General features: G+C 33.7%; 2 protein-coding genes across 3 annotated transcripts; one reads left to right on the top strand and one right to left on the bottom strand.

Moving 5' to 3' along the window:
- Positions 1–3,456, bottom strand: LOC140823731 (serine/threonine-protein kinase PCRK1-like). Its single transcript, XM_073185223.1, has 5 exons — positions 3,159–3,456; positions 2,136–2,536; positions 1,576–1,836; positions 1,000–1,122; positions 1–895 (listed from the first exon to the last, which is right to left on the bottom strand). Exons 2-5 carry the CDS (start codon positions 2,511–2,513, stop codon positions 371–373), a joined length of 1,287 nt encoding a protein of 428 aa, XP_073041324.1. The 5' UTR covers positions 2,514–2,536; positions 3,159–3,456; the 3' UTR covers positions 1–370.
- Positions 3,457–8,038: 4,582 nt separating this feature from the next.
- On the top strand, positions 8,039–16,134 carry LOC140823721 (ABC transporter G family member 28-like). 2 transcript variants are annotated; one of them, XM_073185200.1, is made up of 14 exons: positions 8,043–8,461; positions 8,625–8,701; positions 9,139–9,399; positions 9,781–9,844; positions 9,938–10,084; positions 10,385–10,419; positions 10,583–10,656; positions 10,853–11,769; positions 12,817–13,113; positions 13,332–13,796; positions 14,187–14,335; positions 14,682–14,971; positions 15,050–15,183; positions 15,679–16,134. In XM_073185200.1, exons 1-14 carry the CDS (start codon positions 8,211–8,213, stop codon positions 15,833–15,835), a joined length of 3,318 nt encoding a protein of 1,105 aa, XP_073041301.1. In that variant the 5' UTR covers positions 8,043–8,210; the 3' UTR covers positions 15,836–16,134. The 2 variants fall into 2 exon arrangements, with proteins under 2 accessions (XP_073041310.1, XP_073041301.1); XM_073185209.1 differs by lacking the exons at positions 14,187–14,335; positions 15,050–15,183; positions 15,679–16,134 and having other exon boundaries at positions 8,039–8,461; positions 14,682–14,853.
- Positions 16,135–19,537: the final 3,403 nt, after the last annotated feature.

Here is a 19,537-nt window from a genome sequence, read left to right as displayed (position 1 = left end):
TTTAAAATCATAAATTTGTACTTATATTTCATCAGGCTTTTTTCAAAATACTGGGCAATCTGCTTTGATAACATAGATTTATGAAATTTTGAAATCCAGAGAACTATGTGATATGGAGATTATTACACATAAATTGCGTTTCACACCACTGGGATCCTTCTTAGGACTCGAGTTTAAAAACTCTCCCAAAAACACCATCTTTGAAGTGTTGTGTCTGTGTATCCATGTAATACATATATAGATATATACATATATATATATATATATATTTGTCAAACTCAGTTCCTTTCTTTTTTACCTCATTAACTTCTTCATTGAAGTCCAGCAATCACATCTTTACTCAAATTTTATTGTGTGCATGCATTTCCACTCAATTACTCTTCACAAGGCAGGGCTTCCATAGCCTCCATTCCAACCACTTGTTATCCCCTATAATGTGATCCACAAACCTTCTCTTCAAACCCTCGTCTGCTGATTTCTCTTCTTCATCGTACACTGGGGAGCTCGCCACAGCAACTTCAGAGCTTGCGACAGTGATAACGGTTGCATCAACGACCCGGTTCACCATTTCGAGAATTTCACTCATTCGCGGCCGGTTCTTGGGGTGCCGGATTAGACACCTATTGGCAATTGCTGCCAACTTTTGGGCGGATTTGATATCATACTTCCCATTGAGTCGGGGGTCCAGTATCTGTTCGAATTTCTTCAGGTCAACAAGGTGTGGCCTCACCCAGTCCAAGAGCTTTTGCTCATTCTTGGGTCGGTTTCTGTCCATAGGGCGTCTCCCAGTTATAAGTTCGTAAAGAAAAATTCCGTAGCTCCACACGTCACTCTTGGATGTGAGTCGCCCCGTTTGAATGTATTCTGGAGCAGCATATCCAACTGTTCCTACAACCTGTTTGATACAGAGAAAGATTGCCGGTTTCAAATGTTTTAAATAAATGCATGGCAGTTTTTAATTAAAATAATCTTATGCATGAATGTATGTGAATCTCATACGGCAGTCGAGACATGGCTTAATCCATCTGCAGGACCCAACCTCGCCAACCCAAAATCCGACAGCTTTGCATTCCATTGATCGTCTAAGAGTATATTTGAAGACTTGAAATCTCTAAAGATAATCTGCATCAAAGTAACTCAAAAATGAATATGATAATTACCAAGAGGCCACGTTACCAATCAAAAGTGAAACGACCATTCGGTAAATTATAAAATTTGTCAAACAGAATTCATGCGCTTGTTGTAGTGAACATACCATTTTTAACAGTCTAAAATCGATGATTTCAGATTCCATCTCAAATCTCACTTTCGACGGGTTCGATGGCCAGGGCATGATATATTCATTATTCATCATGTCAAAATAATATAAGTTATCTCCATTTCTTAACGCTAATATTTACTTTTGAGTTTTTGAATACATTGGTAAATGATAAAGCTTCAAAATTTAAATCATGCATACATTCTCACAGTTCTCTTACATAAAGAATATTTATGTTATCTTCCTTCCACTTTTTTTGGTAATCTTGGTTTGTAACATGACACAATATGTCTCTGAACTTATATTAATACAATTACCTGAAATTCCATGCCCTCGTGAAGGTATGCTAAGCCTCGTCCAGCATCTTGGGCTATACACAATCTAGTTTCCCATGGCAAAGTGGCCTCAAATCGACTCGATAAACGGTCTTGTACGCTCTGGTTGGGCATATATTCATAGACCAGAAGGCGTTGGATCCCTCGCTCATCATCCTCAGCACAGTAGCCTATGAGTTTGACAAGATTTGGATGCTCAACAATGCCAAGAACGTTTACTTCAGTCACCCATTCCTTGTGTCCCTGCACAAATAACATGTTGAAGGTGCCAAGTTATTAGTTTGCATTGCAATTAATAATCTCGAATTTTCTCTGCCATTAGCCATAATTGACTTATACAAAAATGCAATGAGGTAACTGTAAAGCTTCAAGACCATGGGTCCATGCAACCAAGATCATATGATGGGATTTGCCATCAACTAATATGTATGTCATCATTTTATGAAAATGTTTGCCCCTGGTAGTTAGAGGACTCATGTGTAGTTTCAATAACATTAGCATATGCCTCACAATGTGAATGAGGTATGACAAAAAGAGCTTGCCTGCAATCCTCTTCTGCTGAGTTGTTTGACAGCAACGTTGACCCTTTTACTCGAATCATTAGTCTCCCGGAGAACACCCCTATAAACGGCACCAAATCCCCCTTCTCCAATCATCAGAGATCGGCTAAAATTCTTGGTGGCTTCTTTAAGGTCAGCAAAGGCAAACACCCTAAGATTGCTACTCCTCTGAGAAAAGCTCGCAAATGAGATCTTAGCCGAGGATGCATTGCTCACATCCGATAAAATCTGAGAATTGCATTCCGATCCAGATTTCATTACATCTTGATCCGTTGATATTGAAGTCGAAGACAGAGGTAATGTACAAGATTTTCCAGTCTTTGGCTCCTCATTTTTATAGGAGAACTGAAAGCACTTCATAGCCCTCCAAATTCTGTTTATCGCTGCATATTGGTAACAAGAAAATCATCACTAGAAGAAAAAGAAAATGATAAAAAGATTATTTCCCTTTACTCATCATCAGAAGGATCAAAACAGGACTCATCCAGGGGCGGGAATGTAATCGTCCTCTCACTCGAAAAAGATTAAAAAAGTTATGCTGAAGTTTTGTTAAAATCTAAACTTGGCCAACCAAATAACATAAACCCCTCCCCCTCCCCCCCAACCATACAATAAGTCACCCCTGCAAATATCATAACAAGCAAATGCTGCATTGCATTTCAAGAAGATGATGAAATTGGAGATTGGTCAACTCATCGCAATTCATGATCTAGATACATTTTGCTTAATACACACAAACATTCTGCCTACTTTCGATTGTGACGCTATTAGATACATTCAATAACAATAAATACAGAGCATCAAGTCAGAAAAGAACTTGACAAATTTCCATTTGAAAAGCGACCATTTTTCCTTGCCGAACCCCTAATTTTACATAATTCCAAGAATCTGAAAACCATCAATAACCTCCCAACACAAAATGCATATCAATCAACTTCAGAGTACCAATGTTCAGGCAAGAAGAAGAACCAAAAAAGTAACAGTAAAACTAAATAAAAACTTCACCTTTCTCAGAGTCACTCGCAAGCAATATCTGTGTGACGCAACCTTCAAACTTTTTGTTTTCTGCGCTTATTTTAATTGAAATCAAGAAATCTTGAAAAGGGTATTTACAGAATGCATGCGCAGCAACGAGGATCTCATGATCTATGCAAGTCAATGGCCAGCAGTTGGAGTTCTGCTCACCAACTTTACATCCCCTATTTTTAAACTACAATAAATTAAGATAAGGAGTGAATGACAGGTGTGGTGTAATGTATGTATAGAACGAGATTTGCTTCATCTCAAAGGAAAGAAAGTAAAATTTATGTCAACATCTTAGAGATTAAAAATATTCATTTATTGAGGAAAAGAAAATTATTTGTAGAGATTTAAAATATTCACATTGACTTTAGAGGATGAGCGAGTTAGATGATAAAAAAACTGTGTATGTATGTATGGTGGGGGAACATCGAGGAACAATTCGTGGTGTTTTTCTTTTGATTATTTATTTTGAATTAATTGCAATTTGACTTGCACCAAAATTCCACTCTGGTTTCCTGCCCTCAATGTTTGGAATCTTACTTCGATTTGTAGCAATATTGGGTCCGCGGATACTATTACCAAATGCTGGCAGAATCTTGTTAACACTCGAGAACCATTTAGACTTGGAGATGGCAGCAGTGATAATGTATGTGGTATGGAATGGAAAGAACAAACCAGCAGACTTAATATTTTCTTCTGCTATGGATATTCATTCACAATGGCTTCCGACGCATCATAGAACAGTTCAGTCCCCACTCCTTCTCAGCCAACAGCAGCTTGTTCATCGGAAAACTCCCCCAACTTCTTATGCTAAGTGTAGTGTTGATGTAGCTTTGCTTCGTAATCCTCTCCTCGTATCGGTTTTGGGTGCATACTCAGAGATTATCGTGGGATGGTTGTTGGAGCTATTCAAGGTAGCATTTGGATATACAAGATCCTACTATAGCAGAAGCTTTGAGATTCAGAGGCTCAAAGAATTGAACATTCTGCTTGAATCAGACGCGGATATTGCACTATCACAATATATTCAATAATAGGCTCGTATTTTCGTAATCTTTCTTGAGTTTTTGTCGAAAGATAATGAATGATATATACTTCCTTGATCTCAAATATATGTTTTATTTAGTCAATTATGACATTTTTGTAATTTATACAATTCTCTATTTTGTAATATAAATTTACAATGCGAAAGGATCGCTGTAGCATTCTCCAAAATAGAAATCCAAAATAAAAGGTACAAATGATAAAATGAAGACGAGTTGGAGGAGTTTCCCTCTGTAATATAAGATCTTCTATATATGTATACATAGACAGACAAACAAAATATCTACCAACTTTGAGTTTAAAAGTAAATCTTCCATTCACCAATATTCTGGAAAGTAAACTTAGTAGAATAATGAGCAAAATATATTCTTACTATATAATTATATTGAATGTTAAATTTAGAGAAGTGGGAATGAATTTATGTACCTGTGCCTGCCACTGAAAATTTCAAATGAAAAATTGAGTAATCTCGTAGATTACGTACGTGTTTTGTCTTCATTTATTTATTTGGACAGTGATTTTTTAGCTGTATTCTACTCTTATTTACTCTTAATTGTGACACCAAGCTGATTAGCGTGGACATTACAATAATATTAATTTGAATTTTCTCCTTGGCCAGATAGGATAGACATTTTTTTATAAATTAATAATTAATGATACCCCAAAAAAAATATTATATAATTAATATATGTATACACACACATACATATATTTGGATATCAATCTAATTTTTTTGTTCGACTATTAAAGTTTCTAAAGTGTGTATAAAATAAAATGATAAAAAAACTCATATGAGACGGATCTCTAAACCGATCCGATCGATGAGAAATATTTTTTTTTACCGTAGATATGGATTGAGTCGACAAGTCTCATAGATAGAGATATGTAAGACCGTTTTACTGCTACTTAAATGTGATTATTGTCAAGTAAAAGATTTAATAAATTTTCTCTTTCCATTAGCATATTTTTTGGGAGAGTTTAAGAAATAACTTTGGTCATCTTTTTAATACATACCTAGCTAATAAAATAATATTAATATATGATGCAAGGTGGTCAAATGAGAAGTTCGATCAATTTGTATATTATTAATTATTTTTAATTAATCGAAACTTGTGAAGGAAACGAAAGAAACGTTCCAGGGATTCACGGTAAAGTAGACCCTACTCGTGCGGGCAGTAGATCTAAAGGCTCGGAAAAATCTGAGCCAATTTTTTTTTTTTTTATACATGGTGGTGGGCCCGGATCACTCATGTGGAGTGATCCGGGCCGTTCCCTTCCCGTGCAGGCAGTGCCTGCACGGGCAGGGTGAAATAATCCGGGATTCACATCTGAAGTTTAAGCAATGAAACATATTGAAAAATCAATGCATTGATCTGATTGATCTGGAGCATGGATCTGATTGATCTTGACACATTTTATATATATATATATATCCCTCCGTAGCATTATAAAATAAAATCAACGCACGTAAAAGAAGTTTTTTTATTTAGGAAATCACCTTTTTAATATTGAGAAAGTTAGGTCATTTCGATTCATACTTAAAGTAAAAATTGATTAATAAGATAATTGATAAAATTTAACCCCTAAAAAGCTTTGAAAAAGTTAATTAGTAGTATATAATATTGAATGGTTCATTTACATTTTATGCTCGTTTTAATTTTTCTATAAATACCACTCATATTCTCCATTTGAGGTAAGTGACTTTTAATTCCAAAAGCTATCTCCTTTTTGTCATATATTGGAGGTGATCACTGATTTGAGAGTCTCGCGAGATAATCCTCGGCATCTTTGATGTTCGTTCGTGAAACTTGTGACAACCTCGAGTAAGGCCGAACCTTCTATGAGACCAAGGAGGTCACTGCCTCATGGCCCGATCCTGGAAGGGATCCAACATATATATTTTGAGTTGGTGGCCTACCGAAAGGAGAAAAAATGGTTCAATATTAAATAAAAAAGACTCATTTGAATATTTTTGGATTATAATTGATCATATTCGATCTTTTCTTCAACTTCGGTTTAAACAATTTAGACAATATCAAGAGACTTTGAGGCATTTGTTGAGTTAAAAAAAAGTTAAAGAATTAGTCTTTTAACTAGTTTGTGAAGTATTGTATAGAACTTCAACAATTTTTGAATATGCTACAATATTTGGAAAAACTAAATATTTTATTTTCAATTAATTGTATTGCCTATAAGATTATTTTAATAATACCAGTAATAGTTGTTTAAGCAGAATAAGATTATTGAAGTTTAACTTAATAAAGATTTATCTCCGGTCAATAATCTCACAAGATAAACTAAATGAGATAATTATATTATTGATTGACAAAGAAATGATCTGAAAACTAGATTATACAAATTTTTTATATATATTTTCCTATAAATGAGCTAGATCAGTATTATGTAACTATTTCAAATATTTATAACTTGTTTTTTTATGTAATATATTGTTTCTGATGTATTTATGTATTATGTATTGTATTTATTATTTTTTAACTGTTTTTTTGTATTATTTCTCATAACAAAAGGACTCGTTTTTAAATTTTCGTTTCAGACCTGATCGAACACATGTACGACCCTGACCCCTATAAAATCAATTATTGGATTTCATTTCTGTTAATTGATACGTTGGAACAGAAATCATTCAAGTCACGATCTCCTGAATCAACGGATTACCCGAATTCTCATTCCAAGTAATTAATTATAACCATAATTTGATTATACCTCTTTAAATAATAATAGATGTTATCAAAAATTTTCCCCTATTAATGCCAAAAATATCTTCCCATTGCCCAATTGGCCAATGCCTTTTAAATTTCGACAAACTTATCTTGACAGAGAAATGGCCAAAAATATCTGCACAATAATTTGTGACATAAACTTGTAGTACGAATTATTCTTTATTTGAAATTTCGTATGTGTCAATTTTTTTTTTCCAAATAATTTAATTTAAATGTAATTTAGTTGACCACATGTGTATGAATTTCGTGTTATTAATAACATAATTAAATAGATCTTTGAGATATGATAACTACTTGTTAATTTGTAAAATCTGTCTCGACTATTGCAAACGATGTTTTTATGATTAATGTTTTTATTAACTATCATAATTAATATAAAACAATTAAAAACTTTACCTAAAATCTAAAGAATTTTTTTTTTTGAGTTTATCCCAGGTTTGTTTCAATTAAGTTTAAATTCGAGATTAATAGATTAATTAATGACAAAAATTTGTATGAGATGATCGCACATGTCGTATTTTGTGAGAAAGATCTCTTATTTGGGTCATCCATGAAAAAATATTACTTTTTATTATTAATATCGATACAGTTGACCCGTCTCACAGATAAAGATTCGTCAGAACGTGTCACAAGAGATCTAATCTAAATTTATATGTAAGTTATTAATTTTACTTTTCTATCCAGACTTGCGATGACAAAAAATATTACACGATAAAAATTAATAATCATGGCATATTAATTTACAGAAGTTGTCGAGGAACAAAAATTTGTCATTTTTTAGAAAACGTTTTATGATTTATATAATTTAAGTTTTATTGTTAGGATTATTTAAAATATTTAAAACGAAAGTGTTTGTACTTTGACATATAATATTGACTATTCAAATTTAATATAATATATATATATATATATATATATTTTTTTTTTTTGAAAATATAAAATGTATTTTTCTTTATTAGATTTAGAATGTATTTTTTACCAACCATAAAATGTGTGAACAGATTGGCATTGGAAGGAAAAGAAGCTGACCGAGCAAGTGGAAAATAGCTACAAAATTTAGATATTATATAAAATCCAACGCCGTGTGTTCCCATGCGTCACTTTGACCATCGCCCGAAAACTCGTCTCGTGATGATCTTCTTCAAGATCTCTATTTGTCCCACCTCAACTGCCCAACAGACATCTTCATTGGGATCAGCATAGTTTGAATCTTGCAGAAAATTTGGTCTCTGCAACTTGTAGAAGAGCAATGAGAAGAAGGAAGCTGCTGGGATCTTCTGCATTCACATGTCTTTTCTATTCCTGCATCGTTACACTCTACCCATTCAGCTTCCTGCGGTTTGTGCAATGCCAACTTGGTGCGTTGAGTCCACCCCCGCTGCCAAATCCTGGTACTTTTGATTTATTGACTCAAGCAGCTTACGCCAGGCTCGACAATCTCACCACGGAGTTGCTCTCCAGCCAACTTGTGCAAGAATACAGCTTTTGCATCGAGGATCCGTAAATGTTCTTCTTTTTTTTTCATTTGGTTTTTCCCAAAGAGTGGATGAGTGAAAAGGAAGATGAAGGATTGTTCTTGATGGGTTTTTTGTCTTAATTTATTAGTATGTTTTGTTTTGTTTTGTCTAGAGCTGTTGCAACTGTCTTCTTTTCGGTGGTGCAGGAAAGCTGATTGGGATAAAGCCTTTAATTATTCTTCAGATTGGAATTTCTTGACTGCTTGTATGCTCAAAGTTGGAGGTGATGTCACTTAATTTTTTAACTGTTTTGTCCAATGAAGCAAAATAATGATTTTGTAAACTTACTGTTGGAAAGGTGTACATATGAGGTTTCAGCTGTCTGGTTAAATGCTATGTTTCTTGTTGTCGTGATATGTGTTTAATGTGAGTTTGACCAAGTTTTAGTGAGATTTCGATCCGGATTAATGGATGGAAACACATAATGGATGTCGAAATGGGTTGAATAATAATGTTATGACGCAAAAGATGCATCAAGTCATCGATTGTGCATATTCTTGATTAGTTTCATATGTTCACCTGTTTTCTTGAAAGAAACCTGCTAGTGGCTAGGCCTTACCTAAATATGAAGCTCCTCTGCTACTAGTATGTTCTGTATGCTTTCTACTTTGTTTGTTTAGGGGTCTTATTATTTATAAGCTTTTACCTGTTCAATGGCAGATGTTAGTCGACGATTATGCACAGCCGCGGAAGTAGAAATTTATTTTAATAATTTGCTCAATGGGATGAACCGTGCGAGACCTAACCGGAATTGTAACTCAACATATTGGGTTGCTGGTTGTGAGCCGGGATGGGCTTGTATGACCGATATTGAGGGGCAAGTTGATCTTAAAAATTCTCAAGAAGTACCTGCAAGAGGAAGTGATTGCCAATCTTGTTGTGAGGGCTTTTTTTGCCCATCTAGCATCACATGCATGATACGTAAGTCAAGTCATCGAGATTACTGCCGGTTTTTAAAATTTCAATTACTCACTGTGCGTATGCTGATGTTATAATTTTTGTGTAGCGACTAAGGATAATGTTTCAATTTTTCCATTTGTTCTGAACATGCTTAATTTGCTGCTGAACCCCATTTCTTCTTCATACGCCTTTTTGGATACTTCAGTTCTCTGCATGCCGCCATTACTCTTCTTGTTATTAATAAAGAGCTTACAGGGTTGACTATATTTGTGTCTCTCTATTTTTGTGTTGTGCTAGCTACTTTTAAGTCTGATGTGATATGTATTAAGCTTTGTTAATTTACTCCATTATCTTTTATGATCATACTGCGACATCACGAATCATTCAACTTTTTGTCTGCAGCATGTCCATTGGGTGCCTACTGCCCACTTGCAACACTCAATAAAACTACAGGCATATGCGATCCGTGAGTTCGAATTTTCTTATTATACTTCTTTTGTCATTGTAGTTTACCACTCTATGAGATTTATAGCATATTGATAAATAATGGACCGTACAGATATTCTTACCGAACACCTCCAGGACAACCAGATCATAGTTGTGGTGGTGCAAATATATGGGCTGATGCACGGACCAACAGGGAGATGTTCTGTCCTGCGGGTTCCTATTGTCCAACAAACACAGTGGAACGACCTTGCAGCAGTGGGTAGTAATTTACTTTCCAACACCCATTTTATTGATTGTCTTAGTTTTTTGTTTTTGAACATCAATATTTTGGGCATATGATCCTCTGGTTTTACTTTTTTTTTTTGATATACTACCTATCCTGTCTGTTTGAGCTCATGTTACCCATTTGATTGATTGTCTTAGTTTTTGATTTTGAACATCAATATTTTGGGCATATGATCCTCTGGTTTTACTTTTTTCTGTTTTTGATATACTACCTATCGTGTTTGTTTGAGCTCATGTTATTTCATTGCTAATACTTGATGTACTAAATTCTCAGGTATTATTGTCCAAGGGGTTCCACTGGTGAAAAACGTAAGTTCTTCAATTAGTAGAGAGTGAAAATATGCCATATTAATGTATCCTTTTTCCCGAACTCAACCTCCTTGCGTTTAGAAGCGTATTTTCGGAATATCTAAAGGTAGAAATGTTGGATTATCTTGACATTTTGCATTGGGTTTTAAATGTTGATTTACAGGATGCTTCAGGTTGACTACATGTGATCCGAAAACTGAAAGTCAAAATATTCATTTATATGGAGTGATGCTTATTGTAAGTTAATCTCTATGGATTAATAACTACAACTTGATTGTGTTTCCTTGAAATATCTTTTCCTTACTACTTTATGGCTCCATCACGGTGTACTGTTTGAAAACCTTTAAATCATGGCATTTTACTTGGTGCCTCTCTTTCCGTTTCTTCTCTGTCAGTTGGATGTTGATTTACTATCTATCCATCAATATTGCAGGGTGCATTAAGTACTCTTTTGCTCATTATATATAATTGTTCAGACCAACTTCTTACTATTCGTGAGAGGAGATTCAGAAAATCCAGGGAAACGGCAGTAAGAAATGTTAGGGAGAAGACACAAGCACGTGCAAGGTGGAAATCTGCCAAAGATGCTGCTGTGAAGCATGTGGCTGAATTGCATGCTCAGATTTCTGGCAGATTTTCTAAAAGGATGCCCTCAAATCCGGAGGAATTCAAAATTCTGAATGAAATAGAAACTGAAATGACTGATGATTTATATTCATCCGTATCAGCTGATGGCTCTGGTATGCCTCATCAATCAAATGCCAATTCCAAAGTAGAGAAAACAGAATCCAGTCTTCATATTCACACGGAAGATGAGAAGGAAGATAATTTTGGCAAATTCGACATTGATTCCAGAAACAAAGATGTCAAAAACAAAGTTTCAAAAGGAAAAGATATTCATACACGTAGTCAGATTTTCAATTACGCATATACACAACTTGAAAAAGAGAGAGCTCAGCAGCAACAGAGCAAGAACCTTAATTTCTCGGGTCTAATTTCATTAGCTGCGAACGATGAAATTAGGAAAAGGCCTTTCATTGAGATCGTGTTTACAGACCTGACTGTCACTTTGAAAGGCAAGCATAAAAAACTTTTGAAGTCCGTCACTGGGAAGATAAGTCCTGGCCGTGTTACGGCTACCATGGGCCCATCGGGAGCTGGGAAAACTACTTTTCTTTCTGCTTTGACAGGAAAAGCAGTAGGATGCAACGTGACTGGCTTGGTTTTGATTAACGAAAAGGCAGTATCAATCCATTCATATAGAAAAATAGTTGGTTTTGTTCCACAAGATGACATTGTGCATGGAAATTTGACTGTGGAGGAGAATCTATGGTTCAGTGCGAGGTGCAGGTATGTGAAGTTAAACTGTGCATATTGCAGGTGCAATATTTATTTTTAAGAAAAACACTATGCATGCATTACTCGTTTACACGAATCAGTTATGCAACCAAGTAGCACACATTATACCGAGTTAGTCATCGGGGCAGGTCACCCTTCGATCCTGATCAGCCCATCACCGAATAAATTTTCCAATTTCATGTGTAATATTTCTAAAAGCGTAACAGATATATATCAACTAACGACAAAATTACTCTTCAAACCGTAGCTTTTCCTTTCTTATATCTAGTTTAATATAATTGCACGAGCTCAAAACCACTGATATGGTCTGATACCCTAGTATCAAGTATACAACAGCTGTCTCAATGAAAATAACAAAAAATTACTCTTTGGAACATTCCAGCTGTTAGGCTTTTCAAATCTATGTGTACTCAAGAAGTTGGATCTCTGAAATTTGCATTGCTGCCACAGAAGATACTGGTGGAAGTGTACCATTACATTAACAATTTTTGTCAAGATTCTATCTATTGACATGGGAATTCAAGCCTAAGTTCCTTCCTCAAGTTAGATTCTGCTATTAGCGATGTATGATAATTTAAACCATCATAGTTTTCAGCTTAGTTGGATGGCTTCCCATGGATTTGATGATCTTGGGTAAGCCACAGATTATAGCCGAAAGTTGCAACGTTTGCTGCTCTTGATTCAATTTAATGAATTAGACCTCCATGTCTAGTCGCTTCAAGTCCATGAAAGAGGATATCTCTCACTTGGTATTCTTATTAGAGACTTAAAAGTATTTATTGGAGGGTGTTCGTGGTCAGTGGCTACAATATAGAAGTAATTAAAGGAACAAAGTTTACAAAAGGAAATTAATCACACTATATTCCAAAATAATTAAATAAAATCTCACTCATAGTAAAAGAGCACGTTTAGCCAACTTTAAAGAATTCAGATTATCGTTGTTAGGTCCTTGATTTGTGAATTTGTTTCCTGTTTATCTGTAAGAAATAATTGCAACATGAAATTATTATTGATTGCATTTACATTTTAATTTTGAAGACTATCTGCAGATTTATCGGAGCCGGAGAAGGTGCTTATAGTCGAAAGAGTCATTGACTCCTTGGGTTTACAGGCTGTACGAGCTTCCATAGTTGGAACAGTGGAGAAGCGAGGAATCTCTGGAGGTCAGAGGAAACGAGTAAATGTCGGCCTGGAGTTAGTGATGGAACCGTCACTATTGTTCTTAGATGAACCGACATCCGGGTTGGACAGCTCATCTTCGCAGCTACTTCTTAGAGCTCTTAGGCGGGAAGCTCTCGAGGGGGTAAATATATGCATGGTTGTCCATCAACCAAGGTAATAACCCCTGTAGATTGTACTTTGATACCTAGTGAAAAAAAAAAAGAAAAAACCATAACCTGGTTCAATAATACATGTAGCGGAAGTAACGTGTGCACAATATGCTTTGATAAAATCTTAGAAAAATGTGAAATTTGAATGGCATCTAATTTCTTCAGGTCAAGCCTATATTTTCACTAGGTTTTTGTTTATTTTTAAGTGTTTTCTTGTTGCAGCTACGCATTGTTCCAGATGTTTGATGATTTGATACTTCTAGCAAAAGGAGGCCTTACTGTATATCATGGACCTGTAAGACAAGTTGAAGACTACTTTGCAGGTCTAGGCATCTGTGTCCCAGAGCGTGTTAATCCACCAGATTACTTTATTGACATTTTGGAGGGCTTAATTAAAACAAGCTCAAGTTCCGGTGTTAATTATGAGGAACTTCCTGTTAGATGGATGCTACATAATGGTTATCCTATCCCACCTGATATGAGAACTGATTCAAATGGAACTTCAAATCATGTGTTACATGATTCTGTCATGGAGGAACAATCCTTTGCTGGGGAAGTATGGCAACATATTAAATCCCATGTTGCACAAAAGCATGATAGGATACGGCGCAACTTCTTAAAGTCAACCGACTTATCCAAAAGGAAAACCCCAAATATTTTCTTACAGTACAAGTACTTCCTTGGAAGGTACATGAACAAAAAGCGCTTCTGATTAGAAAGTTCCAATCGTAGCACAGATTATTTATTGCTTTATAAAAAAAATTATAACAAATAGTATTGCAAAGTTTTTGTGCAACTTAAATCTTTTAATTCATGTAACTACGCAATGACCACTTTTTTGCAATGGAAACTGTGGCTGGCCTACAAATCCTCTCCATATAATGCACCTGTTTGCAGCTCATTGAACGCAAAAATTTGACATTAACTCCAATACTAATCAAAGGACCAAACACTCGTTATGCTAAAAGCTTATTTACGTCATCATCATGTTTATTATCATTAAATGTTGATGTTGTTGTGCGCTTTATTGTGAAACAACATTTATTTATCCTCGTGTTCATGTCATGGCAATCTCAGACTTAGTAAGCAGCGATTGAGAGAAGCTAAAACACATGCTGTAGATTATCTTATCCTGTTAATTGCTGGGGCCTGCTTGGGATCACTTACTAATGCAGATGATGCAACCTTTGGTTTTGGTGCTTATACATATACCATAATTGCTGCTTGTAAGTTCATCTAGGTCCCTGGTTTTTCTTACTTTAGTTGATGTTTATTTTACTGTATCATGGATCACGAAGTTGACATTGTTCATGATTGTGTCCCAAAAAGGATGAAGAATGCCCTTTGATGCTTTGCCTCCCCCCACCCCTTATTCAGACTAAGATAACAACAGTTTTTATTTATAATCGTCTAGAAATGTAACTTTCGCTCACTTTAATGCTATATTATTTTTACTTAAATATCATATATTGAAATTCTTTTTTAAACGTCGGACACTCATGTGCTTAAAAGTGTGTGTCTTTACCTTGTGACTCGTTTTCTCTTGCTTTATAATTAAATTGGCAATTTCAGCTCTATTGTGCAAGATTGCGGCTCTAAGGTCGTTTTCTCTGGACAAGTTACAATACTGGAGAGAGAGCGCTTCTGGCATTAGCAGCTTCGCTCATTTCATGGCCAAGGACACGGTTGATCTATTCAACGTACTGATGAAGCCAGTCGTCTATCTCTCCATGTTTTATTTCTTCAGCAATCCAAAATCTTCCTTTGCAGACAACTACGCTGTCTTACTCTGCCTCGTTTACTGTGTAACTGGTATAGCTTATGCCTTGGCCATCTTTCTTGAACCAGGTCCCTCCCAGCTGGTAAATCTAGGACATTAGTATTTGATTTTAATTTGTGCTGCAAAAAGTACAATGGAACTGATCTTTCACTTTCTGTAGTGCGCGGTGCTTCTTCCAGTTGTTTTGACTCTTATTGCAACTCAGTTGAACGGAAGCAAGTTTGTGAGGACTGTAGGCAGCTTTTGTTATCCAAAGTGGGCACTCGAAGCGTTTGTTATTGCAAATGCAGAACGGTATGACTTCTTATATATAGCATGCAGCATTTTCAAGAATGAGATTTTAAGGCAGTGATCCAGCTGTCATAGTAGCATCTAATGCTTGAAACTTTAGTTCGTTGAGTGGGGAAAACCTTATGTGTAATACAAAATAAAAAGGATGAAGAAATACAGGAGAGGCCAGACAATTGGCATTTTAAAAAAAATTACAATAAATATCGACTGAATGCGAAATGGTTGAGTTCAAGGCATCGTTCGTACCTATCGTGCTCATAAATATGGTTCTGGAAAACCAATAATGGGTGCATGAGAAAGGCTCCCCTACAGGATAAAGTTTTACTACCTTCCCAGTCAAGTTTGTTCTCAATTATATGATGGCGTAAAGCCAGCATTGTATGAAGTATCCTCTTTTTAGTTTTTGTTGGACGCACACTCTTGGTCAAACGTAAGGATAGAGTTCTGTAAAATGAGCAATTGTAATACGTGCTGTAACTGGGAATATTTCGATTTCAGGTACTATGGTGTGTGGCTCCTGACACGATGTGGCGCACTCCATAGATTTGGCTACAATGTAAATCACTTTGTTCTTCGTTTATCCATGCTGATTCTCGCCGGTGTAGGATTCCGTGCGATGGCTTTCATCGGTATGGTAACCTTCCGAAAGAAGTAGCATGCCTAAAAAGAATTGAAATGCTCTGTTGATATGGCGATCTACAAGAGTTGCGCGAATTTTCTGCTTTGTTTGATGGGAACGAGTATTGTAAGTGAGATCAGTTGTAGCAGAAGATTTGATATGCTGGAGAAGCTAGTTCAACCAACGTTTTAGATTGCATCGTTCTTTGTTGAATGACAGATGCTTGTGTGTAAAAAACTGTAAAGGATAGTTCCACGGTGAAATATAGTACATGAACTCGTGCTATATGAGATTGTATTGTTAAAAGAAATAGATATATTTTTTTATATTTTAATTTAATAAAAATGTATTGGTTTGTCAAAAAAATTTGAAAAAAAAAATTATATGAATTCTTGCATCTTATTTAAAATTGAGGCTGTTGTAAAAATTGTTTGTATAATAAAATAGAAAAAAGATCTGAAGGGTATGAAACTTGAGAAAACTGAAAATTAATGAGAAGGATTAGAGAGTAATTTGGATCATAGGAAAAGTATTGAAATTAGTAGAATAAAATAAATCATTGAGATGAATAAATTGAAAGGGTAAAAAAAGAGAGAATAAAATGGACTGGAGAATGATTTAAAAAGTGTAGTTCATTCTTCACATATTTTTTAAAAATTTGTAATATTGGTATTGTTATTTTATTTTTATTTTATTTTTGTTATTTTGGTCATTTATACGATCAAACTTTAGTTTTAATCTTACATCTTTCGATTTTTGATAATTTTAGTTATTTTTTATTTGGAGTGCTGATATGATACTACACAGTTGAATAAAAACTGAATTCACCAAAGAACGATTTCAATTTAGACAGGTGATGTATATTTTTGATGAAGTTATATTTTATACAATTTTGTAGATCTCAATCACTGAACTTTATACATGGACCTTTCGAAAAATTATATCTTATTAATTTATCGAAACTATTAATTTAACGTTCTGTCTGATCTTATTAATTTATCGATATTCTTCTGAAAAAAGAACAACCATCGACCTTGATCTAATTTCAAATTAACTCGAAAAATATTATACATAATATGTACATGGATTTGACTTGGAATGCGACTCTATACATGTAATGTTTAATGCGAATTGATTGTCTTTTGTTCCGTAACAATGTTTGCCACGAAACTACAATTATTGGAGTTATAAGATTTATTATCATTTATATTATAAATAATCTATCATCTTATTTCACAAACCAAACATTATTAGTTTCTCGTGTTGGAACTATTTTGTGAGCTCACGTAATTTAATTAACTGTACATGAACAAGTTATCTAATAAAAGACTCAATAATGTGATATAACTAATTATGATTTTCAAAGTATTAAATAAATTGGTATGATCAGTAGAAACTCAGCTCAATTAAGTTTTTTATGATGATCGAAAATTGCTAATGCCATATAAAGTTATGGTCACGAGACACAGAAAATAACACATAATATATATGACATACATATTCTAAATCTCTCTCATTCTCATATCTAAGGCATAAATAAGGTGATCGATTTTATGTTGTCTTGAAAATTTTGTAACTTCAACGCTATATCAATGAATGGATTCTAGTACGCGTTTATTCTTATTTATATTTTCTGGTAATTCGACATGAATTCCTGATGTATTGTGATATATGGAGTTGATTAGATAATTTATAAATTTATTTTTATTAAATATCTAACATCTTGATCATTAATTTTTAGTTTAATATTACTCTCTTAAGAGGATTAAATATGCGGCCCCGGTCCTTCCATGATCATGATATATAAATGATTCAAAGACAATCCACCACGACCAATATTGATCACAAGACTCTCATCTTACCGGAGTTCTACTATTTAATTTACTAGTGAAAAAAATTAAGAAAAAACTGTAAATTTAGGTTTTTTTTTTTTTTTTTTATGTTTGTCTATTTGAAATTTTGATTATCAATCTTATCGAATTTTAATTTTTATCAAGTATCTTTGTTTTTCTTGCAATTTTAGTTATTTTCTACTTGACACTATTATGACCGGTGTTACATACGCACTTCAACAAAAAAAATACTAAGATTACAAAAGAAATTATCAAAATACCAAAAATTGGAATATATCGGACTAAAACTCAATTCTGACAAGAAATCAAATTAAAATTTCCAATAACCAAATATAATGAACTAAAAAAACAATTTTCCCAAAAAATTAAATATTAATGAAAAAAAAATTAGATTAATGTCGTGCTTCTTTTAGTAATATATATATATATATATATATATATATATATATATATATATATATATAGTATTGTTCTTATCTTCTGTCGTTGATTTGTTAGAGAATCAATTCATATCTTATTTAACATGATGCCCGAACACGACATCCGACCAAACCCCGAGTCTAAAATATTACTTACGACAAGAATGCATTAAAAATTCAAAATGGCAATAAAAAAATACGTCAATAATATTTTTTTTAATGAAAAGATAAAAAATATTGTAAATAGTTCAAGTTTTTATTATTTTCATGGAGTCAACGTTTTCCCCTTCTACACCCAATTTGTAATGTGAAAAAAATATTCTGGAGAACATTGGCTAATGGACACATGTGTACACATGGGTATATATATCTATATATTTATATATAGTTATAATTTTGATATTCTGCTCACATATTCGTGAGTAACTTATGGACATCAATAAGTTGTTAGGTATCTCCATGAGTTGATCACCAACATAAACATCTGTAAGATGTTCATATGACTTTGAAATTATTAATGCATCAATTTTCTCGAGACACGAAAAAATGTGCAAAGTCATATTTCTTTGTCTCGAGAAAATTTTTGCATTAATGATTTCAAGATGTTCATATGAACATTTTGTCTGCACCCATGAGTTGATCATCCATTGCGTAAGGTAAAACAAAATTTATGTATGTATAGTTTTGTTATATTGTTCATTAACTGTGTTTATCTCTATGTTCGTCACTGAGATGACACACACACACACACACACACACACACATATATATATATATATATATATATATATATATATATATATATATATATATATATATATATATATATATATCATGACTTAAACTTATTAATTACCTGAAAATATTCTTATTCAAAAGGCAAATTACTTTAAAATATTCATTAAATAATCCAAATTGCGTCCATTGTTTAGTTTGGCTAAACACAGGGCAAATGACACGAACCATTAAAAAATATAATTAGACATATTCAACAAATTAGAAGAAATCATAGTCAAACATAACTAAGTATATATTAGACATATAATTTATTTTATTGCCTAAATTATATTGAATTCGTCTATAAATATAATAAAATAAAGAAATTTTTTCTTGCTGAGTTATATATTTCTCATAATGAAATTTTATCCTTTTAATTTAAGAAAATACAAGACGTGTTCAATAATATGAACCTGTTGAAGATTACCTCCCGGGGGGTTTCCTGGGAAATGCCAATGTTTTATCCCTTTATTTCGTTAATTTTGGGAAGATCAATTTTTCGTTTCCCAAAACATAATCTCTTGGCATAATTATAATTATTATTTCACCTAAAAACATTCGTTTTTATTAAATATTAACATCAAATAATATTATTGTTGACTTAAGCGTGCATGAACGAAAGTAATACTGAGATGAATGACATCTTAGTAAGTTCTTGTAAGTTAACTTGTTAACATTGCGGTGCTTGA

The sequence above is a fragment of the Primulina eburnea genome, chromosome 1 (genome assembly GCF_022965805.1).
Source record: "Primulina eburnea isolate SZY01 chromosome 1, ASM2296580v1, whole genome shotgun sequence".
NCBI classification, from domain to species: domain Eukaryota; kingdom Viridiplantae; phylum Streptophyta; class Magnoliopsida; order Lamiales; family Gesneriaceae; genus Primulina; species Primulina eburnea.
This window is presented reverse-complemented; position numbering and strand designations above follow the sequence as displayed.

Bases quoted from the DNA above. Each gene is read 5' to 3' on its own strand.
- LOC140823731 (XM_073185223.1), bottom strand. From the start codon at position 2,513: ATGAAGTGCTTTCAGTTCTCCTATAAAAATGAGGAGCCAAAGACTGGA. The intron at 1,837-2,135 runs GCAAGCTCTTTT...TTATTTGTGCAG, and splicing joins TCAGCAGAAGAGGATTGCAG to GGACACAAGGAATGGGTGAC. The intron at 1,123-1,575 runs GTAATTGTATTA...ACTTTGATGCAG, and splicing joins ACGAGGGCATGGAATTTCAG to ATTATCTTTAGAGATTTCAA.
- LOC140823721 (XM_073185200.1), top strand. From the start codon at position 8,211: ATGAGAAGAAGGAAGCTGCTGGGATCTTCTGCATTCACATGTCTTTTC. The intron at 11,770-12,816 runs GTATGTGAAGTT...TTAATTTTGAAG, and splicing joins TGGTTCAGTGCGAGGTGCAG to ACTATCTGCAGATTTATCGG. The intron at 14,972-15,049 runs GTAAATCTAGGA...CACTTTCTGTAG, and splicing joins AACCAGGTCCCTCCCAGCTG to TGCGCGGTGCTTCTTCCAGT.